Source organism: Meles meles, chromosome 1 (assembly GCF_922984935.1).
Source record: "Meles meles chromosome 1, mMelMel3.1 paternal haplotype, whole genome shotgun sequence".
NCBI classification, from domain to species: domain Eukaryota; kingdom Metazoa; phylum Chordata; class Mammalia; order Carnivora; family Mustelidae; genus Meles; species Meles meles.
Window position 1 is genome coordinate 40,498,077 of NC_060066.1, and position 16,591 is coordinate 40,514,667.

Sequence of the window (16,591 nt, forward strand, 5' to 3'; positions counted from 1 at the left end):
CACTCCATTTGTGGGTTAGAATTATTTCTTGGGTCATATATACCCTTCCAGCTAACTCACAGAAAACCAAGTTGCTCCTGAAGCCACCATGATTCCTTGGTCAGAAAATGCCTTGCCAGAAATCATATGCAAGAGATAAACAAAAAGGAGTGAAATCTTAGAATAAGTGTAAGAGTGAAGTTGCCCAAAATCAGAAGAGTGGGACGAAATTCATTTTGATATTTTTACCATTAAATGGCAGGGTTTTTAATTCTTTTTGAAGCTTCCCATGCCAGGGTACCCGGGTGGCTCAGTCAGTTAAGTGTCTGCCTTTGGCTCAGGTCATGACCTACAAGGTCCTGGGATTGAGTTCCTGCCTCTAGGCTCCCCGCTCCATCTGCCTCTCTCCCTGGCTTGTGCGCTCTCTCACTTACTCTAATAAATTTTTTAAAACGTAAAACCTTTTTTTAAAAAAAGTTTCCCATGTCTGCTAAAGCAGACCCTCCCAAAACAGCCAAATCTCAACTTTCACTATTGTAATAAAATATCAGCACTGAAAACACCTTTGTGGTTACTCAATTCAGACTACATTTATCATCTGGCTTGGTTAATTTTAACTGAAAGCTTCTTCGGGTCTCACTGATGTTTGCCAGAGGTTTAGAACTTCAGAAATTCAAGTTAGAAGTTATGTTGCTTTAAGTCATAGCCTTTTAAAACCAAACATATTAAAATTTTTTCCTACCATCGATTACATAATTATAATAAAGTTGTAAAGATGATTGTGATCATAAAATTCACCCTGCAATATTTTTAGTTTTTCTATTTTTGCTCCTCACTTAAAATTTTCCATAGGTTTTCAAAATGTCTAAGTCACCAAAGAAGCAATCTCCTAAAAACCATGAAAGTTGTTATTGCCCCTGTTTTTATAGGACCCAGCACCCTTTGCAGGACATTCAAGTTCCTTTGGGAAACCAGAGTAAGGTAACTATGTTCTACTTATTAAGCTTAGTCTTTTAGACCCTGTACAAATACACTATACCCTCAAAAAGCAAGGGGTTTTTGCCTCCTTTGCAGAAAGGATTACCAAAATACCATTTCACTAAATATCCAATCCGAAACTATCAACTTTGAATGTGAATAATATGGCAATTATGCTGTCTTGTCCAACTTAAGTTCAGTTTTATTAACCAGGTCCCAATCCTGAAGTTCAGGTGCTAGGCACCTGTAGCTGAAACTGTAGCTGAAACACACCATGAGCTCATCCCACCTTCCCCATCCACTGAGAACGGGGCAGCTGGAATACTGCACGTCTTCCAAACACAAAGCCATATTCGCACAAAGGAAATCATTTACATGTGGCTAAGGAAACAGGAAATTTTCATGTTGGCTTTAATGTTTATATTTTGCCAAAATTTTCCTGAACTCGGTAATCGTTACTAACACTTCATATAGCACGATTTACTGCATCTTAAAAAGAAAAAAAAAAAAACTTAGAAAACATACAGTTGAAAAAAACTGGATGTCAGTCTATACAATGATTTTTTTTTTTTTTTTTTTTTTTTACTTTCAGCATGACAGACTTTATTTTGGCACTTTAACAAATATTTTGCTTTACAGCAGTGACAAAATATTTGCCAGAAACTTTCTTTTCTTGGCATTCTATTGCAAGCAGTTGTTATTCTATGAACTGAATTTCACTATGCTTTGCACAGTTAGAGGTATACCCACTACATTCTTTACCTCTGTAATCGAGGGATATTGTGCAACTTTAGAAGGTGCTAGAACTTTCTTTTAACCACCCCAAAGTGGATTGACTCTGTAAGTGATGGGACAGGAATTTGAGAATTAAGGCCATTAAGAATTTAAGTAAACACTGTCCCGAATGCTGCTTAAATTTTTTTTTAATGAGTTATGTGGCAATTCCAGGGAACGTTCTCTAAATGAAGTATTCATACTTTATTAAAAGTACATTATATTATCGAAAGGGTTGCTGTTTTTGCAGTCTTCTTCCTACTTTGGCGGCTCACATATTAAAACAAAATTTATGGTGAAAACAGAAAAGGAAATGTTGTTAGAAGGAAATACCCAGGCAGGGTACCCTCAGACTTCCATCTCCTCCTTAGGCACCCCCGCTTTCCAGCAATTTCAATCCTCAGCAGCGAGGCCCTCTTTTTAATGCACAGAGTCACCCTGCCCCGCTTTCCTTCCCTACGGTGTGAACTATGGCATTTCCATGTACTGGTTCTTTAGTGAAGCTTCAGGAGAGATCTGGAGCACAGTTTCCAAGGTACATCAGTCTTCATCGGTCTACAGGACAAAACCTTAGATACTGACATCAGGAAAGTCCCCTTCAGTTCTTTAGAATTTATCCTCTCAAGAGTTATTTGCAAAAGCAGGCATCCCTCTCAATGCTGCCATCAGCTAGCCTACAAAGCTTGCCAACTTCACAATTCCCTCCCTGGCGGTCTTCCAATATCGACACCCAAACAGAAGCAGGAGGCTACATTCAGATTTTCTCGGCCAATTCAGAAGGAAGTCTGGTAATAAACAGTCTCATCGATGAGCTCTTTGGTTTTGATTTACGGACACTACGGAACGCTCAGAAATCAAACCCCCATCATCCTCGAGAGCAGATGGTCATTTGCAAAGGGGAGATGTACATTGGATCGAAAATGTACAAAATTTATAACAGTGACATTTATATATTAGGCCACATGATTTATTCAGTAGTTTTTATGTTCCCAAATGACAACTGATGTCTATTCATAAGACTACAAAAGTTACCATTAGAATTGTCTGTGCTTATAAAATACCCACTTTTTTTTAAACTGTTATATATACTCATTAACACCAATCTGCAACGAGTTACATAGAATCATAGGCACTTCAAAGGCTTAAAAAGACGTGTACAACTTAAATGCATTTTTAAGAACAAAAACTGATTTCTCCTTAAACCCCTACTCGTACCTTCAAATTGCAAGAAATTAACAAATACAGTGGCCAAAGGAATCTGCAGCAACTTCTCAAAATACTGTTAGCATCTTTGGGTTTGCTGAGGCTTGTCAGTTAACTCACATCAAATCCTCCCAAAAGAAGATATGATTACATAGCTATGACTGAACAGTTTTGTGGTAATCGTCCGATTTTACACATTAATTTGCTGTTGCAAATCTGCCTGAAGCTACAGGTAATGAAAAACAAAGCAAGTGTAAAATGGATAGTCTGACACTTAAAAATTTATACAAAGTGGAAGTTAAAGTTTACATATTTGAAAATCACATATACACTAAATTACCATTATCTGAATTATCCAAAGACAAATTGCACCGTAACAGCTACAAAAGGCATAGAGTTTTGTTTTGTGTTCAAGGGGACAAGAGGGGAAGAGGAGAGAGGGGAACAACAGATAAATTAACAAAGTTAAGACCAACTTGGTAAGGTCCATCAGAGACATGCGGACACAAATTAAACAGCTTTCATCTTCGAACCAGAGGATAAAAACAATCATTTTGTATCTGCCCATAAAAGTTTCAACTGATTCCATGAACATAGAGGGTTTTCATAACATAATATTTTGCCACTGCTATTCACAGAACACTGCAGATGTTAAGTTTTAATTTTATGTCGTTCTAAAGAAATACATGAAAAGTTTTAAATACAATGGGATTTTATCATTAAAGTGCCAGAATGGCTCTTTAATGGAAAACAAAAAACAAAAAACAAAAAACAAAGATCTTCATTATTCTATGCAAAAGCTTTATTTTTAAAAGTTCAGTGATCTCATAAATAGAGACACTAAGTGGGAGTTTCAGGCGTAAAACTCCTTAGTCGGTGCCTTCTGATAAGCAGCACTGGATGGTTTGCGCTCTCCAAGGTCATAACTTCCTTCATCCTTCTTTCTCATGCGATACACCAACAGCAGGATAAGGAAAATCGCAAAGAGAAAGCCGATAACTCCGCCAGCAATGACCGCTGAAACGTGCAGAAAGGAAGATTACTTTCAGGAGAGATTCAAGGGTTGCAGAAATTAACTTCGTCAAGCCCAATCTATTTACACTTTTTAAAAGGCTCCATTTGAAAAACCCCCAAACGCTGAAAAACTGGATTTGATGAGGCAACCAGGTAAATTACCCAAATCTGACATTCCCAAGAAGGGACAATACTTTCTTTGATTAGAATTAATCATATCAGCCAAAAGCCTCAGTAAGAAAAATCTGACTGGGGCCTTAACTAATTCCATACTTTAAAATTCTTCAGTTTTCTCACATTTCATATCTAATCTTTTAGTTGCTTTTTCAGTGAAGACACAAAACACGATATAAATGACTTACATTTTTTGTAAGGGTAAATGCAAAAAAAAGCAAGCAAATGTCCTTTCTAGTCCTGGCTTTGGGACTATCTTTCAAGGACTACGTGTTCTTAAATCACACAAATCTTCTCCTTTAAAATCAAATGGAGACTGCTTTCATCAGCTAAGTTACAGTTAGAGACAGCATCCTTAATGCCTTGGGTGTTACTGGCCTCGACTGCGCCCCTCCCCAAAAGACTTTTTCTTCTCAAGTTTATTTTGGTATCAGGAGAACCTGGAACTGGACGGATTGAGCTTCACACTCCACCATCTCCTCCACACCCAGTTGTTCTGGACCACTTCAGGTCCAAACTTTCCTCTTCTTACACCAAGTGGTACGATGAGGAAGCAGAGAGAAATAAAAAAGAACATTTGCCTAACTCTTGTCTCTCACTCTGGAATGAGACAGGCCCTCAGACTGCTCTCCGCAGGAAGGTGACATTTGGCAAGCTTGGCCTACACCTCTGAATATCACTTAGCCAAATAGGCCTATTTAAGGACCCTCCCACCAGGCCCCTATGGGGCTACTCACCTGCCAGGACTTCTGTTCGTTTAAACAGATTGTCTGAGTGCTTCTCAGTATACACATTTGTATCATCTTCAGCGGGGTCCATTTTCCTTTCTGAGTCAGAGAGATGAACTTTTTCCTTATCAATTTCTTCAGGTGACTGATATGGGAAAAGATTATAAAGATCATTTTTAATGTGCTAGAAAGAAGAGAAAACAGAAGTACATTTCCAAGGTTTATTTTTTTTCCAACAATGAATTTGGGAAATAATTATGATGTTTATACCAACGGGTGAGTCCTGGCGTAGAGCTATGCTCTCCATGGTTCTGCAAAACACCATCACAGGTAGAGGCAAGATGGCCGCTTAGTGAGTTCAAGATAATCCAAATGGCAAGGTTATGTTGTTTTAGTTGACATTTCGTAAGATCTGTTTTCTTACCACTCCTCTGACTTCAGGTTCCAGCTCTCTCTGGCTGTGCCAACCCAAGAACATGGTCCCAATTCTCCTTATTCCTTCATCTCGTTGCTACACCGGGCACTGTGATACACAATGGCTTCCTTTCAGGACTTCCCTCCAGGTGTTCTCCAAGGGCTCTTCCTGCTATCGACTCTGTGCAGTAGCCCTCCAGACTTACTCGGCAATGCTCCCCTCCACGTACTTACTTTTACAACTTCAGTGTAAGTTCAGTTCACTGAACTAGAACTTCAGGGGTCTGGGCTCTAGAAGCAACTCCCACGTGATCCTGACCAAGTCATACCACTTTCCTGCACCTTGGTGTCTACCTCCATTTAACGAAGGGCACTGTGAGGTTCTTGGTTTTTCCACAATTCTAAAGCACAAATCCAAGATGGCAACTCTCAGAAGCTCATCTCCAGTCAGCATTAACCCCAAACACCCAGCAGTGTGCAGGACACTAACCCCTGGCTGTTATCACTGAATAATATCAACCTTCTTTTCTATTTCCATTAATCGTACCAGCTATTCTTTTGGGCCCCCAAAGTTATTTGAGCACATTTCAAATTGTATGTTTTGCCATGTCATAGTCCTAATCAACTTGCCTTCCACCAGTCTCTCAAATTAAGTGCCTTCCTTGGATTCCTGTTTTCACAGCCTTGTTCAGGTGTTTATTACATCACACCCATCCTCTTACAGCAACCTTTAACTATCAGGCTGAAGTTCTTGTTGACCAACACTATTGAGGGAAACACTGTCAACTCCATTGGCTATTAGTGTAGACAATAACCCTTATCAGCTCTACTAGTCTTTCTACAAACACCTAAGTCCATTTTCATTAGGACTCTATGCTGTGGCCAAGTGATTGCTTTCTGGAGGCCAGGGTTCATCCAAAATGGTAGCGTGCTACTCAAGCCTAGAGGGTTAAAAACATAAAAAGACCTCACCTTCCTGAAGGGCCTGAAAGTATTCCCAGGAAGGATCACTAACTAGACCAGGTAGGCTAGGTGGCTCTGTCTGAACTCTGGAGTACATTAGGTCATGGGTCCCTGCCTCTATGAGCAGAGCACTAGGCTTCCAATGAAGATGGCATACATATCATCAAGTGGGATAAAGAAGTCTGTCAATGCTTCCCCAAGCTGCAGGAAACCCTATACTGCCTTAAACCTCAACCTGGCATGACTTAGAGAAAGCACAGGCCGCAGAGAATTATTTCACTGCTGCGTAACACGCACCCAGCATGCACCCACTCACTACGATGTACATTACTGAGACAAGAAAATATGAAAGGTCTTCCCAGGTCTTCGTGAACCAAAGTACAGCAGAAAAGAGAAGCTCACTGGCAGCATTTTGCCTGCATTTTCTTCATTCTTCCCATGGAAAACTTGTTACTAACTGGCACAGTGGGAGGACACACAGCTCAAGAGCTGAGTGAATGGATTCTCTAGGTTCTCACGTAACATCCTTTTCCATGCTCAGTAGCACTGCTCCCAGCGGTTAGGAAAGGGAAGCAAAAACTCAACCAGGTGGCTACTCAGGCTTGTCACTAGGGAAAAGGGTAAGCGAGTTCCAGTGGTGAATAAGACGGACATAGCAGCTACTGTGATATGAGAGACTGAGTTTAACTTAGCCACATCCTTTGTGTCCCATTACTATGATGAATCCCATGCATTCCCCTCAGATTTTCTGAGTCTCTACAATCATTTGTGAGACTTGACACAATTCCCTCTGACTTTGCTTCTGATCTGCATTTCAGAGGTCTGTGGGTGTGGGGACAGGCAGTCTCCACAGAGCTGGGGTCACCATGCACTAATAGGGACAGTCCATCCGTGTACAAGCTTCCAGGTGCTCTGGATGCAACATTCATTCTTTACACTGAAACACTATTGTACAGAAGCAGGGGTTTGCCCAAGAAGAATTATTTCTACAGTACAGAGCTAATCCGAAATACCTTCGCTCTTGTATGTATGTGCAAGATGAAGTTACAAAAAATAAAATTAAATGAAATCAATTAAAGATCTGTCACATCCACGTCTGGTGCTTTTGATGCTGTGGAATGTAGCGGGAGTAAACGACTGCAAGCAAGGCTCTGCTTCAAAAAACAACTGTGTTCTTTTTATTTCGGTCACGTAAATTTACAACAAAGTAGACAGAGTGTCTGTGACAGTGACACTGATGCCACTGTCAGACCCACTCGAAAGCAGTCTGCGTTCATGGCATCCTAGAGGCGACGTTTAATTTAGTTGCACTGCCATGTAACCTTAAGACAGAAAATGAAATCACTTAATGATATTCACTATCAATATTATCATTATCAGTACCTAGAATAATGTTTGACCCATAATGAGCAGCATTTAATAAACCTCTCATGAAGAGATGAATGATGACTCCGTTGAATACAAATGATACTAGGCAGATAAATATGTGTTAAAATGTTTGGGGATTCTTAATTTCTGAGCTCATCTGCCAAACATCTATCGTCTTTATCTAGATCTCACGCAATTACTTCCTTAAAGACAATTTTTAAAAATTTAAATCCATTTTCAATCCATTCCTGTCAACTGACCAGAATGCTACTGTCGTATTAGGTTTTGCTTAGGATACAACTCTTGACCCCTGAAAGCCAAAATGGAGTTTCCTGCCTCAAGCTACTGGGTCCTGACCATCACCGACTTCAAGACATTCAGTCATTAAGTGGTCAAATAAAACTGTGCTAATGCCAAATGCGTCCTTCAATGGCCACACTGGATAACTGCCACACACTTTTGAGGACCCTCTCTCCATCCAACCATCAATAACACCCATTACTTCTCATTTCTCCCCTTCTCCCATCCTTCTTTCATTCATTCAACTTCACACGTTTATGGAGCAGCTACCATGAGTGGAGCCAGAACATGCGAGGTACATCTGCCTCAGGGTTCAGAGACCTTCTCCTTTTCCCCTATGACCGGGCCCGGAAGTTCGTCTGTCACCAACAGGAACTGGCCCATCCAACCCTGCAGAGCATACTCCAGGCTGCAGAGGACGGAACATGGCTCCTTCCCTTCTGTGGAAACGTATGCAGTTCTGTCCCTCACTCTCCTGTTCACAGGCCCTGGGAGCGCACTGGGGCTGGGAGGGAAAACCAATGCACTCTGACAAAGGGAGGAAGATGAAAGTGTCCGATGCCCCCCATGTGTTCCTACCTTTTCGGGGGGGCACCTCTTCCTCCAGAGAAGACACGTCGCTACCGACAGGAGACGGCCTTCCATGTCCTGTCTCCTACAAAAGCCTGGCAGCGTCTCACTTCCAACTAACGGATGAGTGAGCTCTCAAAGGGGACACTTGTGTTTTTGGACTTTCGTAACCAGCCTGCTACCCTGGGACCATCGACAAAGTCTACTACTGCAGTTACAGGTACTCATTTGGTGAACTGCTTTGGTCCCTACAGCTTATTGGGTCTCAGGTGACATGCTCTATGCACCCACAATTAATCTTCTCAAGGACCCATGAGGAATGGCTCAGAGAGCTAAGAAATTTGACCAGATGCAGGATTTAAAGCTTAGGCCTTCCTCAGGTATTTTTTTAAAAAAGATTTTATTTATCTGAGAGAGCATGCATGGGGAGAGCACACGGAGCAGGGGGAGGGACAGGGGGAGAGAGATAAGCAGACAACATGATGAGCACAGAGCCTGCCGCGGGGCTTGATCCTAGGACCCTGACATCACCAGCTGAAATCAAGAGCCAGACACCTAACCCACTGAACCACCCAGGCACTCCTTCTTCAGACTTTCACTTGCATTTTCCAACTTCAATAGCTCACCCTAGTGAGCTAGGGTAGTGACTGGTCAACTAATTACAATATCACGATTATACAGCCAAAATCACCTGTCTCATAGTTTTCACTAGCTAGTAATTTTGCTGTGTTCTAAACCCAAAGAGCTTATTTCTTAATAACTCAGCTCTCAAAATGAATATACTGGGATGTAACCACAGGCATCATTATCACTGAAAGAGGGAAAACTCCGTAGGCCACTGATGATAGGCCTAAGGGAGACGTTCAGAAATAACGAGACAGATACCTGGAATGTCCTTATTCCGTAACCTGTTTTAGCATACGTAAAAGTTCACAATTTATTCTGAGTTAACTCAGAATAAATTCTTTATGAAATGAAAACAAATTTTCTTGGCTGAAGCCCAAATAAACAGAAAATATTTTGCTTCTTAACTGGGCTGTGAGATCCTCCTAGAAGGAGGACCCTATAAAAGATACCCGCATATAAGCTAGGCCTGGATGATAAAAGTAGTGGGTAGAAGGACCTCTGGAGCTAGGAAGAGACACGGAGAAACCTTAAATGAGTATCGCTCAGAGAAAGAAGCCAGTCTCAAAAGGCTACATATTGTATGTTTCTAACAACAACAACAACAAAGTAATAGGTGGGTAAATGGCAAAACGATCATGGAGAGTAAGGAAGAGCCATTCACAGCAATATAATGAAAAGACCATGCGTCCTCACATCATTTTAAATGGGGCATCTCAAAAGGAACATTCTGGGCAATTTTAAAAACCATTTACAAGATCCTGCTAACGCAATGCAAAACAAACACACCTTTGTCTGAGCAGGTATCTTGTTCTGTACCTTCAGTGTCGTGGTTTCCACTTTCGGAACAGCACTAGTGAACCCTATCTTTGGAAGTGGTCGGGATGTTGTCAGCTCTGGGCTCTCTACATCCTCATCAGCTCCTGGGGAAAAAAAAAAACAGGTAAAGGTGAGCTGAGCACAGGAATCCCATGAGCTGAGCGTGTTGTGCGGGGTGGACGCGGACAGGATCAGGTGCTTCCAAACCACTCACTCCCCAAGAATCCCACACTAACCTTCCCGCAGCTACCATTGCGACAAGGTGATTTCAGAGTGATCTGCGGGCAGCCTGGTATTTTTCTGTAATACTATCCCCAATGCTCTCAAGGAGCTCTTTTACTTCCATGTTCAAATCTCTCCTGCCCACAAGATTTCTTCCTTTCCTATGCTGAAACATTTTCCATTTTCAAACATGACATAACAATAAGAAAGGCTGACTCTCCCGTAGCAGACCCTTTATTCTCTGAGGGGAACAGCTGCACTCTCTCTCCCCTTTTTTATAGTCAGACTTTTCCAGTGGCATGGTGGATCCTCACGAGCTCCTTTCCTCACCAGCAATCCACTCTGCTGGCCTCCCTCTAGTCAGAGTTCCCATGTCATCATGCTATTGGTGACATTTGTCAATGAGGTCACCAATGCCCTTTGTGCTGCCATAGTCAAAGCCGTTTTCCAGAGTGACCCTCCTCTAATGGAACCCCCCTCGCACCACTGGACACTGGTCAATGATCATCATCTTTATATGTTCTTTGGGCTTCTAGAACTTTGAAGTCACAGTTTTCCCCTATACGTCTTGGGCTACTCTTCTAATATCCTTTGCAGTCTCATTCTCTTTTGACCTGGATGCAAGATATCAGAGGTTCTGATAAGGTTCTGCCCTTACTCTGTTTCTTACTCTACCCTTTTCTCCATCACTCACACTCATGGCTTCAATTACTATCTAAATACAAAGGAAACCGAAGTTTGTATCATTAGTTAATTAATACTCCTCTGGAATGGAGACCTACATATGCCACTGGCCTGCTTGACCATTCTCACTCAAAGGACTCAACGGTACTGTCCACCTCTCAATGTTCAAAACAGAGCTCACAATCTCCTCTCCCCACCCCCCACCCCCCACCCTGTCCTCCCACAAACCTGGTTGTTGTCCTGTGTTACCTGGCAGTGGACAGAACCCTCTAGTCTTATAAATCACAACCCCGACTTCTTCCTTACCCCCACCTTGACCTGATCACCTCAGTTCAGATTTTACTTTAATAGGTCTTCATTCCACCACCTTTCCACAGTTCCAGAACCACCAGCCTGATCCACTCACTGTCATCGGTCCACAAGCCACCAGACCTGCCTTCTTCCCAAGAGCCCCCTCTCAGTCCACTGCCCACAGACCAGCTGTGACCCCATCACCCTTCTGTTTAAAACCAGTACAACGGCACCCCACTGCTCCTGAGATGAAAAGAAAATGCCTCAGCCCAGCCCTGCATGGTCCAGCCCTGGTTGGACCTGATTGGGCATTGGAAAGTATGTGTGTTCCATCTACCATTTTTAACCCGAACCCTATGTTTGACTTTTAGCTTCCGTGAGCATCACTTCCCCCTCTCGTCTGTTCCCTGATGGCTTGTTGGAAGCCCTCACCCAACCAACTCCTCATTCACCTCTAGACTTCAGCACAATAGTCATTCCCCATTTCATTCTCCCTTCCATATTACAGAGTCCTCTGTTAAATGGCTTTTTAGTACTACTTTTCTTAGCCAAAGTGCATTTACCATAGATGTGTAATCATGTGTTTATTTCTAGGCTACTGATTGAAGTCATCATACCCCACCCACAACTAGACTGGAAGGTCCCTAAGGCTCTGGCCTCTCTAGAGACTCTGGTTTGCTCTCTGAGTGCCTGACAGACTCCCCAGCACATACAGGCTCCAATCCAGCATTTGTTCAACGAGTGACTAACCACCAACTGCCACCTGGGCACTATTTTTCTTTTGGCCTTTTGACCACCAGAATAGCATCTGAGAATTTCTCACATTCAAATACAACATTCTTTTTAAGTGATCATTTGTCAAACGTGTAACAACTCAGATAAACTCAAAACTCTGTACCCCAAACTAACCCGCTTCCTCAGACAGGAACGAGTAAAGAATACCTCCAAATTCCTCACACAGAATCAGGCAACGAAATAAGCAGTGCAGAACAGGTAATGTGCTAGAAACAGGGCAAGAGTGGTGACTGTGTTGCTTTTATTTCTGTTTAACGTCACATTTTAAAAATATTCTATCAACTATCTCCTTTAACTTGAGCACATACATTCATCCTCAGACAGAGAAGAAATGGTAGGGTATACTTGAAATAAACACGGGATTTGGCATTAAAAACAAGTCCAGTACTGGTTCCGACATATTTAGCTGTATGACCTTGGGTGAGGAATGTTGGGAGTCTTAGTGTCCTCAGGTGTAAAATGGGGATAACTCACTCTTAGACGTCTGCATGTGACAGATACCAGAAAGCACAGTACACCTAGAACAGTAGTATGTAAATACATCATTAACAATGACGGCTCCAGAAACATACCACTCTCTTCTATCGGCCCACCTGATTTTCTATCAAAGTCTTACACATAATACACTTGATTTGTTCCTGTAATGAATCATTTCCTTACAAAAGATTTTTGCCAATGCCAAATGAAAAATTTCCATTAAGGGCTTTCAAGACGCCCTTTGTTCATAACAGTTACAAATACGAATCACCAATGTACGAGGCTCTGTTGTGAGAGAGAAGAGATTTTTGTAAGGTCGACAGTTCCCTCAAGCTAGCCTTCTTCCATCAGAGACAGAGGAGCGATCTGCCTTGGCTAGTTTTTCTACTGTATTTATCATCTTTATTCAAATAGATGGCCCCCCTGCCCAAACCAGAGACCTGGGAGCCCCCAGGATCGTATCTCCATCATCCCTGACTTGCAAGCTCTCCTTGTTCCCCTGGCCTGAGACATCCCATCCCGGAGCCCGTTTCCACCTGGGAAACTGCTGCTGACGCCATCTTGCCCAGAATCAACATCATCCCCTCTCTCTCCATTACAAGACCATCTGCTTTCCAGCCTTCAACACATCATGGCTTTGGCCTCCTCTCTTGTTTTATGTGTCCTTGTGAGTTTAGGACCAATTCCTTTATGGGCAGCTTAGTTGGGCATTGGAAAGTATGTGTGTTCCATCTACCATTTTTAACCAGAACTCTATGTTTGATTCAATTTTTTGTTGTACAGCACTCTCCATATTATGTCACTCAGGACATGGTGGTACAATTATTTTTTCTCATTTCTGCATTTCTCTCAGTCTCTTGTCTCAGTCTCTCTGTTCTTGAAGACAGGGACCAAAGTCCTTCTCATCCCTATGTCCCAAGAAGATGGGAAGCCTGGCATACAATGAGTGGCTGGAGTGTTCATATTCATTGATGCTCATTCTTGAATCCACCAATATCATGGCCCATCTCCTCACCTGGGAAGTACCCTCTAGGCCTCTGGCCATTTTCCTCTGATCCATCTGCTTTCCCATTAGATAGCTAAGATAGGAGTGAAGACAGAGGGCACACTAGCCAAAACCCCGAGGAATCCCAGTTTCCAGCTGGGACTGGGCATCAGCTAGACAGGGTGCCTTAATTCTAGAATAACTTATTATGACATACGAGGCAGGTCAACAAAGGAGGAAAAAGGAACTCTCGAGTCTGACTCCCCAGCCCTTAGCCCAGCTCCATTACTCTCCAATAGTGTGATCTGAGGCAAGTTACTCAGTCTCTCTGTTTCTTGGGCTTTCCCACGTGAAGACTGAAGAGGGTAACAATATGTCCTTACAGAGATGTTGGAAGTATAGCAACAGACACAGTACAGGCTTTACAAATTCGAGTTACAAGTAGAACTACTACCTTTAAGCTGTGAATCAGTATACCTTTAAGCAGTGCCAGGGGGTCTCCAAAGTCTAGAATGATGCACTTCTTTGCTGCAATGCTCTGCCCAGAGCTGGAGCCAAGGCAAAAGCAATGTGGATCTCAGTGAAGACTTAGCTCTATCTGATTAGTGTATTCTTGATTTCAAATGACCCACTCCAAACTCCTTTCACCTGCACGGGTGGCAGAGAAGCGGGACAATGCACCTGCTTTCTTTCTATTAAACTTCAGGACAACCCTGACAGAAGTCAGGAAAAGGACTTGGACAACATCTACAGATCTAACAACTCTTGGATTCTAAGATCTACGAAATGGGGGAAAAAAAAGGGGTCCATATTTATTATCTCTTGGGACATTTTGAAGATAGTTACAAAGCACTTTTGAAGTGCTAAAGGGAAAAAAAAGAGGCTCCAAGCGTGAAAGATATTAATAGCGTTGTGGGCTATGGAGAACAACCTTCCACACTCATTCTGCATGTGTGGTATATATCACTTCTCCAAGAATATCTAGGGCTATTTTTACATTCAAACTGCACCGTAAGATCACTGTTATTAGGTCAGCCAGTACCTCTCTCGTCTTTCTCAGACTTGCTGGTTTCCAACTTAAAACACTCACTCCTATATAGGTAGACCTCAACAATTGATTTTAGTCTGCTCTGGGTCAGCCTGAAGCCCCGGCCAGTCTGATTTCGGACATCTACGTTCAGCATAACTTTTACCATCTGTTGAATCTACAGTGAAAACCAAGCAAGAAAGGTCCTGGAGAAGACTTTCCTAGCATACTCCTGACCTCAAATTTCTGACTTGATTATTCGCTGAATATATGCACAAGATTTTCTTCCCTTCCACCTCTTTGGGGAGGGGGTTGCAGAGCGGGCAATGCTGGTACAGGTGACATATTTCACATGTGGTAGATTGCAGAAATGCCAGAATCCTTTACTCCCCTCACCTTGTGTCCCTATCCTCTGTAACGTGAGTTTGTACATCCTTTCATCAAGACTTAAGAGTCTGGGGGGCACCTGGGCCGCCTCAGTCATTAAGCATCTGCCTTCAGCTCAGGTCATGATCCCAGGGTCCTGTGATTAAGCCCTGCATCGGGCTCCCTGCTTAGCAGGAAACCTGCCTTCCCTCTCCCACTCCCGCTGCTTGTGTTCCCTCTCCCTGTCTCTCTCTTCCGTCAAATGGATAAATAAAATCTTAAAAAAGACTTGGAGTCTGGGCTGCCTGTGACTTGCTCTTGACTAATAAAATGTGGTAGGGTTGCTGTGCCAATTCTAAGCCTAGTGTGCAAGAGGCTTTGCACACTTCCGTGTGCTCTCTTATGATTTCTGCATCCTCCCTTCAACAAATGGCTGGCCCGCTAGAGGAGGAGGAAGAGACTGTGTAGACCAAAGCCAAGTCTGCCCCAGAGCTGGGACAGAGCACAACCAACATCAGTAAAGCTGAAAACCCAGCCTGCAGATGACCATGAACATGCAAGAGGGTCCAGTCAGCCCAGCCTAGATTGCCATCCTGCAGAATAATGAGCTAACGAACGGCTGTTGTTTTTAGCCACTACACTTTGCAGTGTTTTGTCATCCAGCATTACTGAGTTCATAGGTTCCAGATATACTAGGGGACCGAGGATATCACTGTATCCTCTTGTGCTGGGCTGATACATTCTCCCTCCTCCTCTTGAGTAAGCTGGCACAACTCTTTTTGGTTCCACGCATACTCTGGAACACTGGGTTGGTGGCTTCAAGAAACTCATGTCTGAGGGATTTCTTTAAGGGTGGCTTTCCACTTTTATCGCTCTGAAAGCCTTTGTAATAAAATTAAAACTAATGTTAACAGAACAAGGACTACCTGCCAAGCACCAAACTCTTAAGAGCTCAAGAGGTGTTAACCCCTTTGAGCCTCGCAACAACCTAGGTGACAGAGACTATCACTACTTTCCATTGTATGAAGGCAGAAACGGAGACTCAGCCAAGTCCAACACAGTCCCGAGACCTCACAGCTTCAGTGGCAGACAGCTAGAATACTAGACTACGCATCCAGGCATTCTGGCTCCCAAGGTGAGTCCTTACCCACTGTGCATCCTGCCTGTCTCCTTGAAATAAGCCCCAGGAGTGCGTGTGCCTGTGCATGTGCGTGTGTGTGCGTGCATGTGTGTGCATGAGCACGCACACACGCCAGCATGAAGAATGGAGGCGCTCTCCGCAGGAGCCGGACTTACCCGAGCCTGACGCAGAAGCATAGTCGTCATCATCAATAGGATACACTCCCGAAGCATCTTCGATGGAACTGTTGTCGAGGTACATGTCTTTATCAGAGGTCAGCTCTACTCTCTGAGAAAAGAATGAGAAGGGATTCAAGATGGTGAGAGATCCAGAAACACGCTCATTTAAGCTTACCGTTCAGGTTTATGCCACAGTGACCACCCCCCCTCTCCTCCAGCCCTCTGAACCCACATTTCCGGCCCCTCTGCTTCCTGAGGACATCCTGATAACGCAGACCAAGTCACCGGCTGACCACAGGCAAACCTCTCGCCCCCAAGGGAAGCTTTCATAGCCTAATCCAGGAGAAGGAAACAGCTCAGAGACCTAAGCACCTATCAGGGGCTTATTTCGTTATATTCCACTAAACCTGTCTGAGTTTCAGTGGTCCCAGTGCTCGTTATAAGCCAGCTCAGGCATTCTCTCTATCACAAAGTCACTGTGGGGCTCCCTTGCTGGAGAACTACCAAACACCCAGATTATTTAAGACTTTCTTGGGG

At 43.2% G+C, this 16,591-nt stretch overlaps 1 protein-coding gene across 1 annotated transcript in view; it reads right to left on the reverse strand.

The window, feature by feature from the left end:
- Positions 1–1,352: 1,352 nt before the first annotated feature.
- The window catches only part of SDC2 (syndecan 2), a 104,056-nt gene continuing 88,817 nt past the window's right edge, over positions 1,353–16,591 (reverse strand). The window contains exons 2-5 of the mRNA XM_046021159.1: positions 16,052–16,163; positions 9,879–10,012; positions 4,860–4,995; positions 1,353–3,951 (exon numbers count right to left, since the gene is read on the reverse strand). Of these exons, the coding sequence (XP_045877115.1) occupies positions 3,788–3,951; positions 4,860–4,995; positions 9,879–10,012; positions 16,052–16,163 (546 nt within the window). The 3' untranslated portion in view covers positions 1,353–3,787. The remainder of the gene's footprint in view (positions 3,952–4,859; positions 4,996–9,878; positions 10,013–16,051; positions 16,164–16,591) is intronic.